The sequence below is a fragment of the Mycteria americana genome, chromosome 6 (assembly GCF_035582795.1).
Source record: "Mycteria americana isolate JAX WOST 10 ecotype Jacksonville Zoo and Gardens chromosome 6, USCA_MyAme_1.0, whole genome shotgun sequence".
In the NCBI taxonomy this organism is placed as follows: domain Eukaryota; kingdom Metazoa; phylum Chordata; class Aves; order Ciconiiformes; family Ciconiidae; genus Mycteria; species Mycteria americana.
Genome location: NC_134370.1, coordinates 29,823,907 through 29,849,339, shown reverse-complemented (window position 1 = coordinate 29,849,339; position 25,433 = coordinate 29,823,907). Strand labels below are relative to the sequence as shown.

The following is a 25,433-nucleotide window of genomic DNA, read 5'->3' as shown; positions in this document are numbered from 1 at the left end:
ATATTGCATTATTTTAATACAGCCATTATCTATTGGTTAAAAGTTTCTCTGACCTTATTAAAACCAAAATCATGTTTTAATGCATTAAAGAAACATTAAAGTGGTCAAAGAAGCAGACATGAACCTATTTCTGCAAGCCTCATCTTCAAACCTGGAAGTTACCTCCCTTTTGCAACCTCAAGAGTAGTTTCAGGAACATTGCTCAGACATGACAAACCATGGACTGTGCAAATCACAAGAGCAATAACTGTGGATAATGGCAAAGTGCAAACAGCAGTTAACTTTTTGGGTGTCCAGAGATTTAATAATTTCTCTACACCATTCTGCAGCTCTTCATTGTTAATGGAAAGCCATGAACAAGTGAAGAGAAAAGCACCCATGTTATCTATTATTCAGCAGCCCAGACTGAAAAAAAAAAATCAAGAATTAGTTTCAGCAAAATATACACACAAACACCAGCAAACCTTCACCATTTCTGTAGTTATCCACAAATTGCAGTCTCAGTAGCCAGTCTAAACCTTAGAGAGGGTAATACTAGTGACTGGAAGCAACAAATCTTAGAAATCAAACACCAGGAGTACAAAACATTAGATTTTATTTAATCAAATTTAGGCTTGAGAAAAAAATATACTGAAAGTCACTCAGAAAAGTCACCTCAGAATAGACAGAACCTCCCCTTCCACTGGATGAACAATGTTCAAGCTGCATAACCCACAGGCAGTAGGGGAAAGGAAGATGAAAGGATGAAATAGGGAGACAAAAACCAAAGCAATTCTACATGTAAGCCAGTTGCCACATCAACCTCAATGGACTGGAGGTACAAATCTATCCACATGGCACTGTATGAGGGTCACCAAAACTAAGGACCCCTTCGGAAGAAATATACAGGTTTTTCAGGAGGCGACCGAAGCTCCTTTGGTCACTGCACTTTTTCCAGTGCTTATATTCATCCTCCTCTTCACATACAGGGAAACTGTGTCCAAATGCATGTGTATTAATAGAAACAAAAAGGCAGTTGCACTGTTAAACATACTGACAAATAAATACATTGCTTCACAGAAATAAACTGTGCTCATTTCTGAGAAATAAAAGTGATCACATTGAAAAGTTTCCTTCTCAGTCTAGTTATTCAAGTCTGATCTCATATTTGACATCTTCATTAAAAACCTTGTTTCCGTTGTAGTGTTTGTGGAGTTGTTCCAAATGCAACCACTGAAATCTCAACATCAACAGTTTATCAAACCTCGTTTTGTGAGATCATTGAATTGCTTCTCCTTTGAGGCTTTAGAGGCAGGCTCACACCCAACTGCTTTTGCTGACAAGACTTTTTTTAAACCATAACCTAAATCTTTAGCCATGAAGTCACTGCAGGTCCACAGAGAAGATGCTAAATATAACTAAGCAGAAACTGGTAAGAAAGTATTCCCATTCCAAGTCTGAAATTACACTAGCCATGTGTACCATCAATGGGGGTGCACTTCAAAACGTCTAGGGGTAAACCAGCCTAAAGCCCCAGGGTTTTACAAGTGATACTGAATAAGCACAGAGAAGTTTATCCACAGTGAGAACAAATCACTCCATGAATTTAAAGATCTTCAAATAGGTTAAACTTTCTCTCTTGAATTCAGTTTCAAATAACCAGAGCATTGATACAAAGCTGGTGTTAATATGGCCAAAGCCAATAAGAACAAACTGTGAAAAGACAACACTTCAATTAAATTCTGTTTTGCATACAAACAGTACTTCAAAAAGAAACCAAGTATTGATTTGTCTTCAGGCAACTTGGCAAGATTTGCAGACACTGGAATCCTGATCCATGACACTGGCTCTTGTCAGCAGCTAATTTCAGTGCATGAACTCCATAGATATCTTTGACACCATGATGATTTTTACCAACTAAAATTACTTCCCGGTATGAGGAGCTTTCTGAGTCAAAAAGTGGCAAAGGGAAATGTACTCCCTAGATGCAATTTTGAATGCAAAGTTTTATGAATAAAAAATTATAAATAGAAAGCATCCTTCTCCAATTTTACATACATCAGATTATTACACATAACCTTAACAGAGTAAGTTGGTTGATGAGGTGCTGTAAAGTTTCGAGCACCAGAGTTTAAAGCAAAGGTTGCGGGACACTGCTTTGCTGCTTGCAAAGTAGCAGTAACAGCAGAAAATTTTTGGCTGCTCCTAATGGACTAGATTCAACAAATAAGTAATACAGACCTCAAATTAAAGGCTCTACAGACAAAATGCCTCTTCCTCTCCCCTCTGATCTACTACTATTGTTTCCCTGTTGTATATAAAAGCTAAAAAAAAAAAAATCACAGTGCACTTCTAGCGATTTTACTTTCGGGTTTTTCAGATGAGTAATAGCAGACTGTTCTCTGCTACTATAGGAAATCAGCCATCCTTAGATAAGCTTCCTTTTCCTGTTGTGTCTCAATCACTGGCCAGAAAAAGAACTATGAAAGCTGAACTGAAGTACACATGAGTACAGCATTGTCTCTGAAGTGCTTCACAGACTAAAAGCTAGAAGGATGCCTGGACAATCAATACAGACACAAAGATTCTTACTGTTGATCAGCTTTTGCCACTGAAATGTTAATACATGCATAATAGAAAAATGGACATTAGAGAGATATTTAAAAGTTTGGCTTCTTAAGAAAGCCATATACTTTGGAAATACAAGTATTAAATCCTTCAGGCAGACTACATGTAGTAAAATATTATAAAAATATATACTTTTCTAAAATTTACACTATATTAGGCACTGTAAATAAACCTGCTCTCCCTGAAAAATGTGGTATCACTGGAAGCAGTAAACGATGTTAGTTATATGGCCCACAGTAAAACTGACAGCTACAGCTACTTCCAAGAACTTTTCAGTCACATACTTCTATCTTAAAGCTACAAATACTATGCCAAAGTCTTTTAGAGATGACTGGAACTCTTACTGAACTACAGATCCATCTACTGAACCCTGGAGAAGGGAGGATGGGAAGAAGAGAGTTTAGTTTTCTTCTGATAAAAATAAAAAAAATTTTACTTCAGCAGGAGTAGTTCAGTTTGATACAGAAAATTACTGTGAAGAAATCATTCTGGTTCACAATATTGTGACTGGCATTTGAACCATGTATCAGAATACAAACAGAACTGATGATTCAATAGCTTTACATAAGATTTAAAAATTCAACAACTCTAACTTTTCACTAAATGTGTATTTCCTTATTAATAAACATATTTCAGTAGGGACCAATGCTGAATTTAAATGTTTTTCATCAGTCCTGAAATTAGCAGTTAGGACTTGTGAACATCAATACAGCAGCTGAGAGAGAAACTAGAAGAAAGGCAAAAACCATCAACAGCTAGCATAGCATGCTTGCTACCTACTGAAACAAGCTGCATTTTGAAATTTCTGCAGACAGCACTTTTTAAAGGTATTACTGATCAATAAAAAGCTAAGTATTTTTAAAGAGTTCTCTTTTCTATAAATAAAGAATATTTACATTTTTCTCAGACAGGAAACAGCATCAGGGATTCATACCCCCTTGCCTGAAATGGAGATTTCTAACATATAATGCTACAGATAGTCAGATTTTTCCCCTCTTGAGAAAAGGCTTGCATTTTCAAAATGGCATGGGTTACTCAAGCTCTGATGCTGAGCACAAGTTCCTGCTCCTGAGATATTTAAGTTATTCCCAGTCAAACAGAAATATCCCTACTTCTGCACAACTGAAAATCAATTCAAGAACTAGACAATTTGTGACTTTTTTCAAATTTCCAATACCATGACAATTATGATTGCTGGGTACCTTGCCAAAAAATGACTGCATGAGTCTACTGTAGAGATTAAACTGATTTCAAGATTCTGAAGAAATCAGCACACCTTCTGAAAAGGTTACATTGAGATTGATGACAGTTGGAAGTGAAAACAGAACAATCTTCACTGTAATACTTCAAGGAAAGAGTTTACAGTAGTTTCATGTCTCCTTGCTACAATCTTTAAGATCTGTTCCGCCAATGTCTTGGGAAATTCCATTTCTTCAGAGATCAATGCTGGTGCACTGAGTTGTCTCGTTAGAAAAAAGGTAGACAGGTGGGTGCTTGCAGATTTTTTGTACCAGCTTCTAACAAAAAGCATGAGCGGGGTAAAATCCACATAAGGCTTTTAATAACAGGAGTATTTCACGGTCTGTGCATTTCTTCCACCTTGGTATCCAACCAATAACTGTAAAATATACTTTTTTGCAACACTTGTCTGCTTTTATATTCAGAAGGCATTACCTGCCTTTACAGCTTCAATATCAGAAATCAATGTCCTGGCTAGGAAAATCCCAAAAATCTAAAAAGACAAGAAAACAAACCATTTGTGAGATGAAACACTTGTAATGTACCAGTCTGCAAGATGTTTCTAAAAATTAGAGCCTACCACCATTAGTCATTATTGCAGAATGGGAACCTACTTCTTATGTGTTCCTATTACACTGTTCTGATGTCAGTGCACCTACTCTTGTGAATAAACACAGATGTTCATAAAGTGTTTGCGGGTTCAGATACCATTTCATAGCCAGGATTATCAAAGCATGGCTATTACTAAAAAGTAATAAATGCGGTAGAATCTTGCAGGAAATAAAACTCATGAGAAAAAGATACTTCCATGTAACACTTCAGGAGCATTCAAAATAAGCCTCTAGATGCCCTAGAGCTGGAAGTAATCCACTTAGCCAAGTTTACTTGAGTCTTGTAACACTCACACTTAACTACTGCTAAAGTTACAAATAAGGCATTTTCATTCATTCCACAACTCCAGATAATCTAGTCAATTTTCTGATCAATTTTTTAAATAGATACAGAATGTAGTTACCTGTACTAAAATTAAATTCTTATCACAAACAGCAAGAAGAGTCCCAGATTATTCCGAGACATTTAAATTTGAAATCTTAACATTCGCTCAAGTTCTTGGGGAAATCTTCCTTTACAAATTGAAGATAAATTCATAACTCAGCACATTTCCTAAAAGATTCTCAGAAAAAAAAAACCAACAAAAGACTGGGCAAAGTTTTGGAAAAGCTAAAAGATTTGTTTTGGAAGTAGACAGGTTATGTCTAACCCTCAGTCCCACCATGAAATAGTTTCATGCATAAGAAAGACTCAATTTGAAAATACAAGTGACTGAAACTGGTTTCAGAGACTCAGGACATGAGTAAGAACAACAACATCAAGTTATTGTCAGTCAACACACTGCCAAAAGATTAGACTTCATATCTTGAACATCTTCCTAACTGAAGGCAGTGTTCTCAGGACAGCATCTCTCAAAGCCACGGAAGCACAATCATTAGATGGTGATAAAATATCAAAAACCAAGCAACAGAGGGCAGTATTGCCATGGCTGGGAAAAGGTATGTTGCCAGCACTCTATGCTCAACTATTTTCAGTTCAATGGAAAATACATTATGTAGTAGATTTACAAGTTTGTTATTTCCCACTGAAGTGAAGCAGTACCATAGCAAAGAAATTTAGGTAAGTGTAAACAACTGCCACGATGAAAGCACGATCCACCTCGAAAGAGGTAATCTGATATGTTTTACTGAGAATTTTGGTTCTTTTTCTTTGATGTACCAAGCACCAATAAGGTACTGGAAGTTACAACTCCTCCTTCATCTGGTTCTGCTAATATCACATTTGCAACCTGTTCATCAATTTCTCTGCTCTTCCGTTCTCAACTTTTTTTGAGCAGTATGCTACACGTCACTTACAGCCAGCTGAATGGTAGTCTTAGGATGAAGGGCAGAATTGTATTTTAGTGATTTCACATTTGTGATAGAAGGCTGTAGTTCAGATCTACTGGAGTGGATGACCAGAAGACCTCCCCTCCCTCACGGCATTTTGAAATATAAGAAATATATTACTGTATCACATCATTATATAAAATACTCATTTATTAGTATATTGCTATATTAATATATAACAATACACATCACAGTCATCATATACTGTATGTAATTGTATTTTTATAATGACCTACATTGCTTTGAGGAACATAATTTGAACAGAATTAAGTTAGTTGATATCACATATTTTCACTAAGTCCCCATCCCTATAATTTTTTTTTGCCATACTATTGTCATACCTAAAAAAAATCCAGTGTTAAAATATTTACTGTATCTCTCTCCATAATTACTTTTACCTGCAGCAGATCTGTATCTGCAAACTTGAAACTTTTTTCAGAGTAGCATAACAAAAACTACTAACCTGGAGCAGTGAGATAGCTATGAAGACACCTGCAACAATGTAGATATTTCGGGGTAACCAAGCTTCAAGAGCAAGGATACATCCTTTGACAAAAATCTGATCATCCCATTGACTCTTGCTCTGAATGTAGAGAGGAAGAATAAGAATATTACTTTTCTGCTCAAGTTTATGATAAGATCAGTCAATCACATGATATAGCTAAACTAATGATTTGTCACTTATGCAGTAATGTTTTTAACCAGACTCCAGAAATACATACATGCCCAGAATAAATAAGGGAATGCCAGACATTGATGTTAGTATCTTCCTTTAAATTCTGTTATTAGAATACTTTAAAATTAGCAGATAATAGAATTCAGAGTTAGACTGTTAGAATAATTGAAATGCACATCTGAAGTGCAAGTCCTACCCCTTTTTGAAACACACCTTTCCTTTTACCTGTTCCATCACTTGTCTTCTCCATCCTCCCACAGTACAAGTTTACTTTAAACAAAGGAAAATCTCTACCACACTCTACTTGTAGTATGATGTAGCACAGCTGATTAGTTCCCAGAATTTTAAGCTGACATATCTATAACCAACTCAACCTCTTTTATAGTTTTGCCTATGCAGGCACAGAACATGACAGCCAGCAAGATCCCAGCACCTTACCTTCTTTCTGACATCATAGCCACACTGTGTATTCACAACTTTTTGCTGCAAAGCAAAAAAAGATTTAAAATAAATCAATTGAATTCTACTCAATTCTGTTCACAGGGAGTTTTTCTGTCTTAGATTCACAAACAAATCGGGACTGTCAGAGCCAACCATTTTAAGAAGCATTTTTAGTAAAAATGAGGAAAACACTAGCAGAACACAAGAAAAGTACTGACAAAGCAGAGGTGTATACTAGCAGAAAAACATCCTCCACCAGAAATCCCAGCTTCTTCTATTGCTTGGCTTTCAACTAGCAACTACTTTTTAACATGAAGTGTAGCAACTATACTGCCAGCATACAGGTAACACATCTGCATTTCCAAGATCAGTTCCATGTTAGCTATTTCACGTAACGCCTAAACACTGAGCTAACAATAAAGGTACCAGGCTGATTTATTTACACATGCAGTGGAGAAATATGCCTTACAACTCTATCATTTCAAGTGGTATCCAACTTGCTATGCCAATCAGTTAAAACAAGTAACAGCTGCAAGCTACTTGAGCCCCCTCAGTTGATAGTTCAGTCTGACCCATAACCCAGCTCCAAGACAGACCTAGTCTTGAAGACAAAACACTCCCATTGCAGATCCCAAGCAGGAAGACCATAAACACCTTCCAGATCACAATCCCACACAAACCAATGACAGTATTTATCTCCAAAGATGCAAAGACATTCCTTAAGACACTTTTTGTTTTCTCTGTATGAGACTTATGAAAACACATGTATTACACAATTATAGCATAATTTACACAATGCATAGTGAGTTATATTGAAATATTAGGAGTAAAATCTCACATTAAAAAGACTTAAACATACTTATGTCTCCTTAAATACAGCACCAGCAACAAAAGTTGCAGTGGAATAGTACTGCTTCAAATGAAAGTAGAAAATAATTACTGGGGAATCTAAACATGGAATATTTCCCTGACAAAGACTTTCCTTGGCTGATTTCCAAGACAATCAAAAGCCTTAGTATAACCTACCAATGGCTATCTGCTCCGCACAAGGATTGCTGGACTGACTTTGAGCTGTAACTATTCCCACTAATACTATAAAGCACATGTTAGTTCCTACCTCCACATTTTGGCTTCCACTGAAAGGGTCAGATTCCTAAAGTTTAGTAAACAGATCTAACCAATAAGCACCGAAATCTTGCCAAAACCAGAGAATTTACTCCAATGCTTTAAACTGAGTTTGTGCATGAGCACTTTGCTAGTTGCTAATAAATAATCAGCAAATTGGATCTCTGGAGCCCTCAGCACAAGAAGGACATGGAGCTGTTGGAACAGGTCCAGAGGAGGGCCACGAAAATGGTCTGAGGGCTGGAGCGCCTCTCCTGCGAGGACAGGCTGAGAGAGTTGGGGTCCTTCAGCCTGGAGAAGAGAAGGGAAGGCTGAAGAGAAGGCTGCGGGGAGACCTTATAGCAGCCTTCCAGTACTTAAAGGGGGCCTATAGGAAAGACAGGGACAGACTTTTCAGCAAGGCCTGTTGTGACAGGGCAGGGAGCAATGGTTTTAAACTAAAGGAGGGCAGATTTAGACTGGATTTAAGACAGACATTTTTTACAATGAGGGTGGTAAGGCACTGGCACAGGTTGCCCAGAGAGGTGGTTGATGCCCCATCCCTGGAAACATTCAAGGTCAGGTTGGACGGGGCTCTGAGCAACCTGATCTAGTTGAAGATGCCCCTGCTCATTGCAGGGGGGGTTGGACTAGGTGACCTGTAACAGTCCCTTCCAATCCAAAGCATTCTATGATTCAAATGGAATTACTCCTACTTCTCTGGCAGAGGGATGGTGTAACTGGGGCAAACACACTGCTTAGACAGTACTCTCAGGTCTGTACAAGCTAGGAATTTAAGGAAACAATGCATTGGAAATAAAAAAAACAGTCACTAATACTTGCAGACTCAAGCCATACAAAAATTGCTTGAATTCCTGGTGACAATAAACTTTCAGCTGTATAACAGGTTGCCACATTTGGACTCTAAAAAGGATGGAACAGAAACATGAAAAGTTTGTCTGTGCAAGAGTAATTTTTGATCATTTAGAAGACCTTGTAAAGCCCTAGTCATCACACCGTATTCAGGAAGTGCTTCCTTTCATAAGTCTCCAGCAACATCAGAGCAATACAAAGCCAGGAAACAACTTACAGCAGGATCAGGTATACAACAGGAAAAAGGAACACCGCACTTCTCACGACTTTTGCTTTCACTGCTGCAGTTAAAGTATATGTTAAAGTCCCAGTCATCTGGACCTTGGGCACCACAGCAATGGTTCTGCAACACAAACAAACACTTAGCATTTGGTGGTATTTTAGAGACAATTGAACAAACTCTCTGGGATGATATTTGTTTAATCATCTTCACTTTCTCTAAGGCTGTGCAGAATCAATGGCAACATCAGAGTAAAAAATGAGTAATCAATACTGTGGCTCTATGAAATCAAAGCAATACATTTGGCATACTGCTCCTAGGCGTCAGGCTCCTAGGGAAATAGGCGTCAGCGTGACAAGCAAAGTCATAAAAATTATCACTTTAGATGTAATTGCTAGGTGCAGTCAGTGTACATCCATAAATGCTGCAACAAAGTAAGTTTATACAAATGCTTTGTACCCCATTATTTCCAAGTCAACCAAAGCCAGAAAAAACAATTATGAAAAATGTTTCTTTAAATTTGTGACTCTGTCCTTAAATCTTCATGAATCAACAAGTTTCCTTCTCCTTGTTTACTGTAAAAAGTGGATCCAAACATTTGTGAATATACTTCCTTTCTTTTAAATGAGAAGGTATTCATACCCAAATGAATTAACTCTCACTAGCTCAAAGGTTAGTCAACTCAAAGTATTTCACATAAGTTTCTTGACCTAAACAGTGTAATATAATTACCATAATTTGCAGGTTGGGGAAATACCAACATTTCAAGGAATGTTCATTTCCTGGAACTAATGACAGCTAGTTTCTTATTAAGTTATGCTTTGCAGTTTACTGGCCTGGATATTTAAGGGCACAAATCTTTCTCTGTAATTTGAGCACTTGAATTGTTATACCATCACACAGATTTTCCTGGTACCTCATGAAGTTCCATCCTCTTAGGATCTCTAGCATCTCTCCTCTGCCCACTGCCCATCTTCACAAAATTTGTATTAACCTAACTGTCTGCGAGACCACCAAAACTTGAAGTCAGTAAAGGGATTCAGAAGTTATCAAGTTGTGACAGACAGGGGTGTGAAGAGAGAGCAGAATTGTTTACAGTTTTCACAGGAAATATGACTAGAGCACTGAACAGAATGGTCAGAATAGAAAAAACATCAAGAAAAAAAAATTAAGTCACTAATACATTTACCATGAAGAAAGAGGTGCATTTTTGTCTTTCTAGTTCCTCCTCCCTCACATCTATGCCTTTGTAAAAAGCCATACAACAACTAAACATGCTAATCTACCTTAGTAAGGTGCAGACTGAGGTCACTTACAGGCCTGAAAGTAATATAGTTAGCCAGAGCAAGGAGCTGCCTCCAAAAGCTCTCTGGGTCCCAAGGCACACACTGAGAACAGAGCAAGTCAGCCTAAGGACCATGGCTCCTTAGAAGCTGGGGCTTCTAAGCTTCACAGGGTTTCAATGAGGCATTTGAACACACCGTTGCACCTTTTTGTTCAACCCTTGTAGAACTACACTTGCTATCCGCGTTGTGTACTTCCCCTCCTTCCTCTGTACTTTCAGGTATGGATCAACAACAGGCCAACTCAGATTTTTCTGGCCTTTCCTTTTTCAGGTTTATTAGCTTGTTAATCTCGCTAGTGAACTCCTTTTAGTAAGCTCAGCCTTTTATTTTCATTGAGAAGTATTTAACTGGAGTTCAGCTGTAAATCAGCTTAGCACAGTAGCCTGGCTGACTGCACTGAGACTAGATAAACAGAAAGAACAGCAGAGTGGACAACACAGACAATTACTGGTGTTGGTCATGGCCAGGAGGAGCCCTATCTTACAAAAAAGTGCCCTCAGCACTGAAAGCTAAAGCAAAACAGCACTGAAATCCATCCAGGCAGCTTAGTCAGAGGATGCTTTCATATCAATGCACACAAGAGTGAATGAACAGTATAGGTAAGCTGCTGGTAATATACAGCTGACCAAACTGGTATCCACTCTAAAACGTGCTTTGCTATCAAACAGAGCTGTGAGCACAGATTTCTAAATATGATCTTCTAGAAGATGCAAGACAGACAAAACCAACCTTCTTTCATAAGAGGCAAAAAAAATTTATATAAAGGAGACAAGCATTTTACCTCCTCATGCAGTACTTACATATGTACTCTCCATATATATTTTTTTAACCACACACAAATAAATAAAAATCAGAAGAGCCACCCTCACTGGTTGTTTCCTTGTCATCTCCTGGTGTACATGACTTCTGGTAACTGAAGATTTTAGGACTGCAGGAGTCTAAAATTGTTTCAGCCTGCCTTGACAATTGCCTGACTAGAGATTAGCCTTTCCCAGTTGACAAAAATCTTCTTTTGCTTCAAGATGAGGTGCATCTCAGAAGATAAGAGGCCCTGTGCTGCATCCCTGTACAAGACTGCAGTGCCTCCTAAAGTAAGAGTGCAGACTACCAGTTCCATTGCACAATTTTTTCAGGATAAGAAGGGTTTTTGTTGCTCACTTCTCACTTAATCTAGCGCAACACTCATCAGAACAGGGGAGCAAGTCAAGAAGGTCAAAAGGCAGACGGATGCTTGACAGAGCTTCCACATTCACAGTTAGAACAAGGTATTCTGTATCTCAGAATATCTTGCCTCCCTGATGCTTTCAATGCAGAGAGCACAAAACAGCACATCTGTAACACGGCACTATTAGCTACAGGATATGATAAATCTGTAACAAAAAGGAAAACTTCTAAATCTACATATTCTCTTAGAACTCATGAAAGAAGTGACAGATATGAACTTACAATTTTCTGTAGGGAATCAATGAGGTTCTGGAGGTCAATATCATCTCGGTAGGATTTAATGTTATTCTCAAAGAATTCCTTCACCCTGTCCCTCACCCAGTCCTGGAACAGGAAAGCCAGAACTGCCACTGCCAGCTCCAGCAGGAATATAAACACAATTGCTCCACAGAACTGTAAAAAAAAGTCCCAAATTAGAGAATATAGATTCATTCTGAATGGATCCCTACTCTACCTCCACCAGAAACAGACACAGAAAATTAGGTTAAAATTCTCAGTCAGTATAGATACCACGAGAACCACAGCCTGTTAAATGAGAATACAATGTAAAGAAATCCCCAAGAGGTAGAGTTATCTTCTTGTTTTGGTCACCTGAATTCAACAGTAAGATGAGCACCATACCACAGTCATTATGCACAACAGTGAAAATATTAATAAATGAGAATCTCCAAAACACAGGGCTAAAGTAGTCTTGATGTTACTTCTTGGATTGTTTCCAGTTTTATAATTTTTTGTCCAGCTTAACTGTTTTCAGATCTAAAGCAAAGAAGCAGTCTCAGTATAAAAACAACTGTTTACAAGATTCCACATCAGTCAAAGTCCCCAGGTTTTGCCCACCAAACATTTAGAAGAAATTTTTAAGCTTTTAAGGGATTTTGTTCTCCTAAGCAACTATACCACCTCCTCTCAGTAATTCCTAACTGACTAAACATGTTCCAGACCATCATATTTTGTGATATTACATGCACAATGTTAGATTCTGGTATACATACTATAACAACATCACTGTATAGCAAAATGAATGAAAGGGAAGAAACACTTTCCAGAAAGGGGAAAAAATACATAGGTTTGAACCTACACTGCTTTTAATACCATTACTCAGACACTTATCAGGGGAATAAGTTTACCATATACACTGTAACAAACCAAATTCTATAAATTAATTACCTGGGTTAGCTACTAGTTCTTCATCCATCATTCCCAGCTTTCACACACATACTAATCCACTCATATAATGATGTTACTTACAAACTTCAGAAGGCAGATGTTTTCTCTCAGTGCTCCTACACAACCAGCAAATCCCAAAGTAAACATCACTATTCCCACCATTAAGACAAGCACCACCGGGTCCAGACCATGAAGACCAGTCACCTTAGTCAGATCAGACAACACACCCTGAAAGAGAAAAACAGGGTAACAGAAAAAGGTGACCACTATAAGCATGTTTTTCATTTAACATTCCTTCTGGATGTCCATGATTTCCATGATTCCAAATGAATTGGTTGCAAGCCATTGACCTTGCCAACAGCAATCCACACAGAAAAGTCTTGTTGTAAAATGGTTATTGACTATACCAATTTTTGTCACCCTAGCAGAGGAAGTATTAATGCAAAGTTATAGCTATTAATTCTTTTAAGAAATAAGTCCAGTGCAGTCAACTGCTCGGATTACATTCTCCTAAGTCTATTTGCCAAACAAGCTTCCACAAGATGGTGCCAAAAGCTCAATACTATCACTGAATATTCATTTAGTTTCAAGGCAAAAGAATTAATGCTTTATATTAACTTGAAATGCATCAGAAGGGCACTCCAATTTCAAAGTCTTCAAAAAAATTAAGAAAAGAATTTTTCCAATCCTAATATTTAGGTGGTAGAAAGGGAGAGACATTCTAACTACAAAGCAGGTTATGGGTGACATTTTAAGGGAGGGGAACAAAATCTTGTTTTAGTTTTCAAGGGAAGATTTTTCCTCTCAACATTTTAGTTATACCCCTTCTAGTGCTGAATAGTCTTCAGAATGCTCCTCCGAATCTTGCAAAAACACAGAATTATACTCTAAATATTCCCCTTTCACCCCAGATAAAATTCTTACAAACACAGTTATCTATTCCCTGTAAAATACTTGCAATTTGCCCAATTTAGCAGCAATATTTTTCGTTAATTATCCAGAGACACCACTTATCTTGACAATAATCTTACCTATTAAGCCTGTCTGCCTAGATCTTAGGATATAATTTCTAAGTCTATATAAATGTAATGCTAACACAGTGAAGCCTTTATTTCTAGATTAGGTTTTAAAGAAATTAAGTTTATATACCAGCTACCATTAAAATTCCATCAAATACATATAACACAAGCTTCTCATGTAATGTGCAGGAACAAGATGCAACATGCAGAAGACAAAAGGGACAGACAAACAGCTGAAACTCTTAAAGTTCACAAGAACAATTTGTAGGTACATCCAAGCAACCTTGCAATAGACTGAGTGTTCATCATCCACTCATCAGCAATACATAGAACATTTTATTAAGGAAATACTTTCCCTTTAAAACAGAGAAATAACAAAAATCACCACAGTACAATATCCCATAATTACATGTTTACTATTTTGGGGTTTTTTTTCTTTATAAAGTATATTCAAGCTAACTATGTTTAGCGTAAGAGATAGAGAGGCTCAAAGTAATTCATATAAGCAGTCAAATTCTGTCAAGGGAATGTAAATTCTCATCTTGCTATTCAGATATTTGTGCTAGAGTTAAGTGCAAAGAATATACATGCAAGAGAATACCTTGGAAAAATCCGTAACACTTTGTAATTAAATGCTTACTTAATAAATAATAATATCTTCAAAATACAGCCTTAGAAGAAAATGTGCACATGGAGAAACTTCATCAGCTGATGAAAAGACACTGATTAACAGTACTATAGTGATACACAGGAGTTCATCTTCTTTCATAATGTGTTCCATAACAGATCTTGTTAGAGCTGTTAATTTGGCAACAGCAAGACAGAGTTGTTTTCACCAAAACTGGTTGAAGGGATGAAAAGAAAAAAAAAATAATTGAACTGTAGAATTCAGAATTGCCTTGCAATAGCTGATGACTAACAGTTCAAATAGCCTATTAAAGAATGGTCATGGTTTATAGATTTCCCAGCATTCAGAAAGTCTTGGGAAGCAAAGGCTTTTCTAGTTAGTGTCACTAGTGACACATTTCCATTCTTACAAACTGTAAGACCTCACAGCTAACTATCAAACTTGGTCTACTGGATTAATTATGAGAGTCCCACCTAATCAAACCTTGGCTCAGACCCCACAATCAAGGAAGACATGCCAAGATTAGCTAGGCTAATTCAGTGTCTTTGTAGAATCAACACACTATAATCAAACTGTGTGACCAGGATGTTGAAACTTTCACAACTATTTCCAGCTATCTCCTTCCCACACCCAAACTCAAGGGTTTTTTTTTTTTTGGGGGGGGGTTTTTTTTTGGTTGGTTTTTTTTTTTTTTTTCTCTCCAATCTCACTTGCTCAAGCAACATCTTTTGGAAGAAAACTTCCTCTGATCAAAGCATGTTATGAAGAAAAGTTGGCAGGAACTGGGCTCTATTATTCACCCTCAGATGTTGTTGGTTCACAACAGTTTCACATTCACATTTGATGTTGACATTCTCTTTTGAAAATAAGGCTGTGGGGGTTTTTTTGCCTAACAAAAAGACGCTAAGTGAAAAATCCTGAAGGAAGAAAACAAGAGAATTAATTCAGGGGACTATCTCATTCTACCTTACTCATCTAAGGATGCTTCTATCTGTGCCAGCTGCAGGCTGGCAAAAGCTCTTTGAAGCACAAGCTGCCCTTTACAACAGCACCTAGATTTCCTACAGGTATACAGAAATGATGTCTGATACCTGAAGTCAGTGTCAAAAAAGTTATTGCACATACCTTTAGACACTTTACATACTTCTGTGTACAAACACAAAGATCAGCAGATTAAAGAATAAGTACACTTTATCCTAGAGTAAGTTAAGGTTGGAAAAGACCTGCCTGACACAGGGGAGCCCAAATCTGGACATGGTACTCCAGATGCAGCCTCAAGTGTGATGAATATTGTTGGAAGAAGCTCCACCCTCAACCACTGGACACATTGGTGCTAATATATCCAGCATGCTGTTGGCCTTCACACGAGGGCACACCTGATACTTAACTTACTGATCAACAGGAGCTCAAGGTTTCCCCCCCCCCCCCGCCCCACAAAGCTTCTTTCTAGGCAGTCAACCCCCAGCCCATACTGATGCATGGGGTTACTCCATTTCAGGCACAAGATTCTGCATTTGCCTTTTTTTTTTTTAATAAACTTTCATAAGGATCCTGTCAACCCATTTCTCCATGCTCCTGAAGTCCCTTTAAATAAGAGTCTTGCTTTGAAGTAGACTGACTGCTCCCTCTCCATGTGTTATTAGCCATGAACTTGCTGGAATGATGTTAGGCTGACTAGCCTTTAGTTTCCCTGATCTTCCTTTGTGTCCTTCTTTAAATGGTTTTACCAATAAAAACTGTTTTCCTGGTGAGAGGGCTCAGTGTTATTTGCCTTGCTTCTATTAACAGTCAATTATAATTCACTTCCTCTTAGTGATTTTTGCAATATCTCTTGGGTAACAGATATTAACATCTATCCAGTTTTTATTGTGTAGACTTTTAAAGTTTTATGCAATTTAACTTTTACATGACTGTTCAGAATAACAAAACCCATTTATAAGATCATAAGGATAAGTCATTAGATACGCCAGTAAAAGAGACTGGATTTGACTCAAACAGATAATGCAAATCAGGATGGGTAACATTTTTACATATAGCATTGTTGCGGTTTAACCCCATCCGGCAACTAAGCACCACAGCTGCTCGCTCACCCTTCCCCACAGTGGGATGGGGGAGAGAATCAGAAGAGCAAAAGTAAGAAAACTCATCAGTTGAGATAAGAACAGTTTAATAATTGAAATAAAATATAATAATCATACATAATAAAAAATTGAAGTGAAAAGGAAAACAATGAGAGAGAGAGACACACACAAAATGCAGGGGAAAAAACCTCAAGTCATACAACCGCTCACCACCCACCAACCGACACCCTGCCAGTCCCTGAGCAGCAATCGCTGCCCCCCAACCAACAGTTTCTATACTGAGCATGACGTCATATGGTATGGAATAGTCCTTTGGGCAGTTTGGATCAACTGTCATGGTTGTGACCCCTCCCAGCTTCTTGTGCACCTGGCAGAGCGTGGGAAGCTGAAAAGTCCTTGCCTGGTGTAAGCACTGCTTAGCAACAACTAAAACAGTGTTTTCTCAACATTATTCTCATACTAAATCCAAAACACAGCACTATATTAGCTACTAGGAAGAAAATTAACTCTATCCCAGCCAAAACCAGGACAGGAATCAATCTGAAGGTAGTCCTAGTGGAAAAAGAAAAAGACAAGAAAAAAACAGAGAAGTTAAAGGGACCCAATATACTTCATGTTGCACTAAGACAGGATGTTCAAAACTCTTCCACCACCTGTAGTTATCTTTGGGTTTACCACTGCAGCACAGCTTCTGGAATGTTTTTCTCTTACTTCCCACCTATTGTTCACCAAGATGTTTATCTGTAAACAGACAGATCCATACAGGCACTAAGGCTGAAGAATGGCACTTCATGTATGAAAGTATGTCTGAAGTAAGTATGAAAGACTGTCCACATAGCACAGAACAACAGACATGAAAAATAATATACAGATTTCATGAGCCATTCAGAAGTTCAAAACCACAGGAAAAGTTTTGAAGCTCTTGTTTGCAAGACAGGACAGAGAGCATAAATAGTTCAGGCAAAATTTAAGAAACAAAGATGGAAAGAGTCTGTCTTTGTCTTCTAGTAACTTCAGTGTACCATAAAGTCCATTTGGCAAATGGAGGTAGTTGTGAGCTAGTCATTTCCAACCAGGCAGATCCTATGTGCTTCTTCACAGAACAGAAGATAATGTCTGAACATGAGAATACAAATTCAAGACAAGTTTAACACCCGCCCTAATGTGTTGGAAAGAAAATCCTTTTATAACAGAATAGGAGGTAAATGGATTTGTGTGTGGAGATAGGCTGCTTACTATATATCAATGATATCACTAATCTAGTTGTGAGAATGTGTGCACACACATAGGGAGCAGGGAGAAGGAGAATACCTCAGTATTAAGATCACCATAAAACTCTTTCACTTCCAAAAAGTGGAGGAATCCCACAACCTCTCTGTATGTGGGTAGCTGCCACGTATAAGCACTCTGATTAAAGAAACGTGATGCTACGATGCTAATTAAAGTGTTCCTACTCAGCAGCACAACTGAACAGTGAGGGCACCTGCCCTCCACTGTTAATTAAGATGCAGATCAGTAAATTTGCTAGTAATTGTCACTTTTTGCTACTGCTTGCAGTCATGTTAAAGCCATGCTTTTACATTCATAACAAGGGGGTGAACCATTCATTTCCATACCTATACCACTTCTTTTCTTGTAACAGAACTCTGTAGGTACATGCCTGCACAGACTTCCTCAGAGGAAGTTATTCAGTTGAAAGAAACCTTTGCCAAAAATAAAAGTTATTCAACTAGATCATGTTCCCCAATTTTGTTTCTCTACATGGAGACACAATCGCTTAAGCAACTTCATGGGGAGTAAAGTGGAAGACAGATGGCTTAACGACTGGAATACTACAGAAAGATGGTCCCAAAGACACATGTTTGGTTTAATAGAGAGAGAGAGATCTTTTACATTCCTCCCAAACACTTCTTGTTTTTAATAAGAGGTGGATAGATGAGTGTACTTTAGAAAATATGCTTTCAAAAGAGAACCAGTTTATAAAGACGGTTCATAAAGATTAAATTCTCCCTAGCATCCTGCTCTTACAAGTTTACAAAAAAGGTCTAAACATCAAGGGCCACAGCTTAACACCTGATCAGAGACACAAATGAAAGTCCAACTAAACTCAGTTTAGTTCATTTGAGCACGGTCCTGAGCTCACATTACATTTAACCTTTGCTGCTTCCTGAGGAAGTAGTTTTACTAGGGCAGGGGGCAGCAGAGGGCAGCCACCAAATAAAGTAAGACCAGTCATTTCTACCCTTACCTTTTCACTCCATGCCCACAGACCAGCCGCAAGGAAGGCCACCCCAGCTAGCTAAAACAAAAAGAAAAAAATTAGTTAGATTACTGATCAACACATTCTCAAACACTTAGTCAGTAGCACTGTTGCTCAAATAAAACAAATATTGTCTGTAATCTCAGACAATAGTAATGGGACATTCCTCCCCATGAGTTAATCTCTTGCAAAAAAGATTTAGAATGCTTTTATTCCATAGCATTCTTTCATTTTATAAACTACTTTTTTGAAATATTTCAATTTGATTCACAATTACTCAAGAAGCACAGAGTACTAATTTAACAATTCCACACAGTAGCGTGCAAGCAGGAGTTAGCCTTGTCCCAGTGACTTGCTCTAAACCTTTTGCCTGCACACTAATGAAGATTTCAGAATATTTAATGCATTTTGAGGTTATTCCCTATTTAGTCATTTTATAGTACCACCCCCAGACAGTAGCCATGCTTGACTCTTCATAACTTCTCAGTGTCAAGGCTCATTATATTAGCCTCTTCTCTAATTAGAGAGTTTGTCTTCTTAATCTTTACCTTGTTTAAGGCCTTTTGAATTAAGTTGACATAATGGTCCATCCCCTTACTTTCGATAAGTAACAAATCTAATTGACAACATACAAACCCTACACCAATTCATATGTTTGTATAATAAATATTTCTGAATTATATTTATCCAAACAAAGCAAGAGATCCTTGTTCTAGTCTTTTATTCCCTTTCTCCATTCTCAGGCAGTTTGTCTTTAATATCCACTAATCAATAATGAAACTAAAATGACCTCTAGAAACTGAGGGCAGCTCCCCCTAATTACTTAAAATGGCATTCTACCCTGCTATGTCCATGTAACCTTAAAACGTCCACACTGCAAAGAGCAACAAAGCTGGTGAAGGGTCCAGAGCACTGCAAGTCTTATGAGGAGCAGCTGAGGGGACTGGGTTTATCTGGGAGAAAAAGAGGCTCAGGGAAGACCTTCACTCTCTACAACTACCTGAAAGGCGGTTGTAGCAAGGTGGGCGTTGGTCTCTTCTCCCAAGCAAGAAGCAATAGGACAAGAGGAAATGGCCTCAAGTTGCGCCAGGAGAGGTTTAGGTTGGATATTAGGAAAAATTTCTTCACCAAAAGGATTGTCAAGCATTGGAACAGGCTGCCCAGGGAAGTGGTTGAGTGACCATCCCTGGAGGTATTGAAGAGACATGTGGACATGGCACTTAGGGACATGGTTTAGTGGTGGGCTTGGCAGTGTTAGGTTTATGGTTGGACTATCTTAAGGGTCTTTTCCAACCTAAATGACTATGATTCTATATAAAGAACTGAGGTTGCTCCCCCCGCAAGCCTTACACACATTGACAAGTAAATCCCAACAACTGAAAAAAACACCTTGAAAAAGGGGCCCTTTCTTCTAGGAAATGCAGCACCTCCTATGAACTAAACAGGCATTACAGACAATTCTCCACAGCACAGGCAAGAAGCAAAAATGGACCCTCTTACAGTCACACAAGAAAATACATGTGTAGATTTTAAGTACTGCTGGGTTCACTGCTTACTGACCCTAAACTGCACTCAGGGCAAATGAAGTTGTTCTGGGTTTACCCTGCTGGGGCAAGTGGAGGAAAGGAAAGCCAAAAAGGGCTGCAACTGTCATTCATGTCATTCTGTAAAAATTATTGAAGTTATGTTAGACACTTCTGTCTAGGCATATTTTATTCTATGCCATATTTTAGGGCTTAAGCACACAGATTACCCAACCAAATCCACTACTAATACATGTAAAAGTTACAATTGGGCAATGCAAAACGCTGAATAAGTTAAATCTCCAGATGTTGCTTAATAAGCAACAGCACAATGACTACTCTTCTGACTCTCAATAAGCTAAGTACATTTAAAGTGACGATTTGGATCAAAGCACAACTTCAAAAATACTATTAAAACCACATGGATATAAACACAATATTGACCCAGATTACCCCTCAATATTAACCCAGTGATTTTCAGATGAAGCAGCAAAATAGGGGGGGGGGGGGGGGGACGGGGACACGACACACAGTAATCAAACTTGTATATCATTAAGTTACACAGTGCATGCAATTGATTCATCCTTCACCCTTTCTCATTCCAAATGTTCCAGAAATGCTGGGAGACAGGTGAAGACAGCTGGTATAATTTGCAGTAGTCAGGGTAAATTACATAGTAGACAGTTGGATCTTAGAGCTTTTCCTAAAGAAATAAGGAAAAAAAATTGGGAAGACACACATCTTCCACACTCTGTATACAAACTAATGTTAGTGTAACACTAATACTCTGTGCTATTGAATATACAAATAGGGTGTCCTCTTCAGACTGGCTGCCTTTCATTATAGTTACCATCTTAAATTGTAATAGATTCTTGATTAAGTAGATTTTTCACTAACATGCTTCATTCGCACCTCTGAACATGAACATTGCTCATGTTTTTATAAAGTATTCAGTTTCACAGAACTACACTATTTTTGCAAAGTTATTTTTATGAGCACCTATGCAAACTATCTACAAGTAAAACAGTTTATTGGCAGAAAAATAAATTTAGTCTCAAAATCAACATGGATAAATCTAAAACTTAATTCAGCTAAGACAACTGATTCATAATTCTCACTAGAAGCAGCTAAACACATACATTAAGTTTCTTTAGCAAGAAACAGTGAAGTATGATGTACTTGCAGAAGAAACAAGCCATCAGCCACTACATTTAAAGATGCAATTACCAAGAACCAATTTGAAAGGAAGTAAAATGGTAGTTATTTAACGGAATGAGATTTCTTTGCTTCAAATACCACGTGCAAGATACTTTAAAGTCTCTCATTGAAAACTATTGTAAAACACAGCATGGTGATAAAAACCACCTCAGAAGTTAGCATGTTTGAGCATACCCAATACAGGTATTGAGCAAATACAGGCATTGGTGCAGAGGCATTATTCAAGTGACTGCTATGAGGCAGACCAGGGAACTGATCCAGCCTGAACTGAAAGAAAAGTTTTAACCTTCATCAGCTCACTGAACTAACTGACCACATGAACAGGAGAACAGGCAGCTGAGAAGTAGCAATGCTAACAGAAAGTGTTCCCAGGGTGAGAATGAGCAAGCCAGCTATTTCAAAAGAGAGGCATTTTTAAATTCACCTTTCACCAGAATCTAGATGACATGTAAGCAAGAACAAACTGGACTACCAACTTACTCCTATGCCATAGAGTTATTTAAGCCATGTACTGTATGAAAGGTTAGAGGGAAACATACACAAAGCAGCTCAACCGTACCCCTTTGAACAGGAAACTAAAACTAGTAACCAGCATTTGGTCATTTCCTGCTTTAGAACTGAAAAATCCACATTATTAACATATTGCATCAAGCTGTTAAGCTCTGCTCAGGAGACCTACAATACTGACACCAACTCACAGAGACCGTGTACAAGACCACTTAGCTTAAGCATTATCCGTTCCCAATCACACTTTTAATTCCTTTGACTATGCTATTAGAATCACCCTACTAACTGAGAAAACAGGTCTAATTTGTTTCTCAAATCTAGGTTGCAGCTAAACATAATTCTTGCAAGACAACCCTTGCACACAAACTGATTTTGGGTCAGCCTGCCTCAAGGTCCAATTAGAAGCAATGGGAATGCATTCCTATTGCACTCAGTTTTTGTAAGCACAAAATGTTACTGTCACTGAGAACACTTTTTCCACCCCCCTGGACAATCCTATTTTACATTGTAGCTCCACCCATACTGGAGCTATCAGCAGCCTACAGCCCTTCCTTCCTATCCTTGTCTCTTCCCAGACTTTTCCTCTCAGGATCAGGAAACCACCTGGTGGTGGATTCTTTCCTCTTCCTGGCACAGCCTTGCTGTTTTAGATGTTCCTGAAAAACAACATACACTGCAAAAGCCAAGAAAATCTTATGCTAGCCTGGGTCTTCTCTTACTTTTCAAAAGTGAGCTCAGTTCTTTTCCAGAGCTTAAGAGAATTTTTGCCCTTCGTCATCATGTTCAGGGCAAAAATGCCACATCTCCTATAGCATGAGTGAAAGGGGTTTTTTTTCTCCAAAAACCCTTAAGAGCCACACACAAAGCTACAGAACATTAGAAGATAAATCAAGATGACAGCAGCTAAAAGCTATTTTACCCTTTCCTCTCAATTCATCTGAGAGACAGTGAGCTCACAGGCAACCTAAAAGGCTTTGGCAGAGCACACATGCAATCCTTCACTGAAATAGCCATGTCCTGGCTGAGGTGCAATTCTTGGGAGTACCCAAAAAAATCCTTCAGCTGGAGACAAAGAAGCAAGCACCAGAGACAGGCGATTGAGGCACCTCCTTTTATTCCCTGGGCCTTCCCAAGTGCAGGCTGGAAAGCATAGAGCAGTGCTGCACCCCAAGACAGGGCACTCACCTAGGGTCAGTTGTCCAGCCCTTGCCTCCTCCCTCCACTGGGGCTTTCACAGAAGGACTCATTCAATCACAAAATGACTCACAACAGAAAGGTGCCAGAACCAAGCTCTTCACCTTGTATTACTGCAGTCTTAATTTCACTATGACAAATGAAGCTATTTGGCAAAAAGAAAAAAAAAAAAGGCTTTAAAACTCAAAAGGAGGTCCAGCCTTGCTGCAATAGGGCAATTTCACTTAAACTTCTCAGCACTCCCTGCAGGGCTATCTTAATGGTTGCAATACTGCCTCATCACTGCCCATTAAAACAAGTGTACTTAGAGAAGTTAAATCTTATTAGCATGCTTAAACAGCAAGATGAAAATAAAGTAATCCCACATTAAAATCATGCCTAGGAAGACAGAGCCTTCCTATGACCTCCATTCCCTTTCTTACAAGGGAAAGCCAAGCACAAAGAATAGAGAAGTAATTTTGCAAGCCAGTTGTACACAACTGACTCAAAGCCAGCAGAACTGAACCTTCTATTGCCAAGCTGCCCATCTGGAAAAAAAAAAATTCCAAAGAATGAAGATTTACAGATTTCTAAAGGCCGATTAAACTGTGAGCTTGCCATTATTAAGAGTCATATTTTTTCCCCTTTGAGTTCATTATTTTGTTCCACCCCAATCTACATGAACTGTACTTGAAACATGACACAAAATGAAGAAGAGTAACCACCCACTAAAAAGTTTAAATATTCCATAAACTACTCACTAAGTCATTATATGCTTTAACTTTAAAGTTTATACAGTCCCTGATATTATCTTTAGAGCTACAACTGGGAAGTCAACATGCATCTTTAGTAAGTATGACAGAAGAACAAATGTAACTATTTACATGCAAATTACCTGGCTTGTGAATAAACTGTGTCATGAATTGAGATGCAGGTAAGCTACCATCATACCTCCAGTAACAGCTTAAATGGGAAAAAGGCTATCTGCACACCTAAGTACCATCCCTCATACCCATTATAGAGTGGCCACCCTCACTAACACAAACACTCACAAAACAAGCTCCCACAGCCACCTGGTCCTGCAAGCCAAGAAAAGTGAATCAAGACTAACATTCCATCCTTAAATGCTGCTTTTTCGAGTCAGGGTTACATTTCTGTTCTTATTTTGTAGTCCTTCAGTTCTTAAGGCACGTAGAAAATTTACTTTGTTCTACACACGATGGATTTGTCCAATTAAAGAGATTGTTAGACTAGTCATCCCAGCCAGCCGGATGTCATAGGCTCCTGAATCACTGTGTCAGCTAAATGATTCATGCATTGCCTATAGCAGTGTCTACCCTCCCACTCAACATTTACATAGCCTGTTCTACAACTAAAGGTGCCGCACTCTTATCAAAAGAGCTGTAGTTACACATAATTTACTAGGTCAGCCTGGTAATAACTTCTCAGCAGAAGCCTCAGACCATTTGTTGAGCAAGCTACCAAGACTACTAGAGTACTTGTTCAGAAAACCAATTCCTCCAGCCAACAAATCAGCTGGAACACACAAGCTGTATTTCAAACTCTCCTCAATTTTTCTGCATCTCTTCTTTAAAAATGATTCTTTAAGGAAAAGAAAAATCCTTGGATCTTCATCATTAAGTTTGAGATAATACAGTAAAAAAAGAAATTTGAAAAAAGTGAAATATAATGACTCTGCAGGGAATAAAAAAGGAAATAGAAATAAAATTAATTTCTGTGAAAAAGCAGAGGCAAATTCTTGATAGTCTTCCCAGTAAAGAAAAAAAATTCAGTTTTTCAAAGGTTGTTTACCCATCAAAAACAGTAATAGACCCCCCTTCATGAGACACTCACTAGAAAGAAAGCAGAGGTCTAAACAATCGTAATATATTAATGAACAGAAGAGTCTGTCAATCTCTCATATCCCCCCCACTATCTGCTGAAAGAGCATCCACCCAGTTACAAAGTGATTTCTCTGAAAACCAGAATAGCTTGACAAATATTACTTCTCATTGCACCACACTCCACTACAGGTATATGGAAGTTGTACCATATAGAAGAAAAATAACTACAGAGCTGGCAGCCTTTGAGCACATACATTTTGACATGAGGCCATGATGGGAATCCTCAATTACTAGGGGGAAAAAATAATCACTAAAGAACATTTGCACTACACCAATATGGTGG

General features: G+C 38.2%; 1 protein-coding gene across 1 annotated transcript in view; it reads right to left on the bottom strand.

Annotated features, from left to right (window-relative positions):
* Positions 1-578: 578 nt before the first annotated feature.
* Positions 579-25,433, bottom strand: part of TSPAN14 (tetraspanin 14) — a 42,424-nt gene continuing 17,569 nt past the window's right edge. Inside the window, exons 3-9 of the mRNA XM_075505200.1 lie at positions 18,814-18,864; positions 12,919-13,065; positions 11,893-12,063; positions 9,098-9,223; positions 6,901-6,945; positions 6,250-6,369; positions 579-4,339 (exon numbers count right to left, since the gene is read on the bottom strand). Of these exons, the coding sequence (XP_075361315.1) occupies positions 4,268-4,339; positions 6,250-6,369; positions 6,901-6,945; positions 9,098-9,223; positions 11,893-12,063; positions 12,919-13,065; positions 18,814-18,864 (732 nt within the window). The 3' untranslated portion in view covers positions 579-4,267. The remainder of the gene's footprint in view (positions 4,340-6,249; positions 6,370-6,900; positions 6,946-9,097; positions 9,224-11,892; positions 12,064-12,918; positions 13,066-18,813; positions 18,865-25,433) is intronic.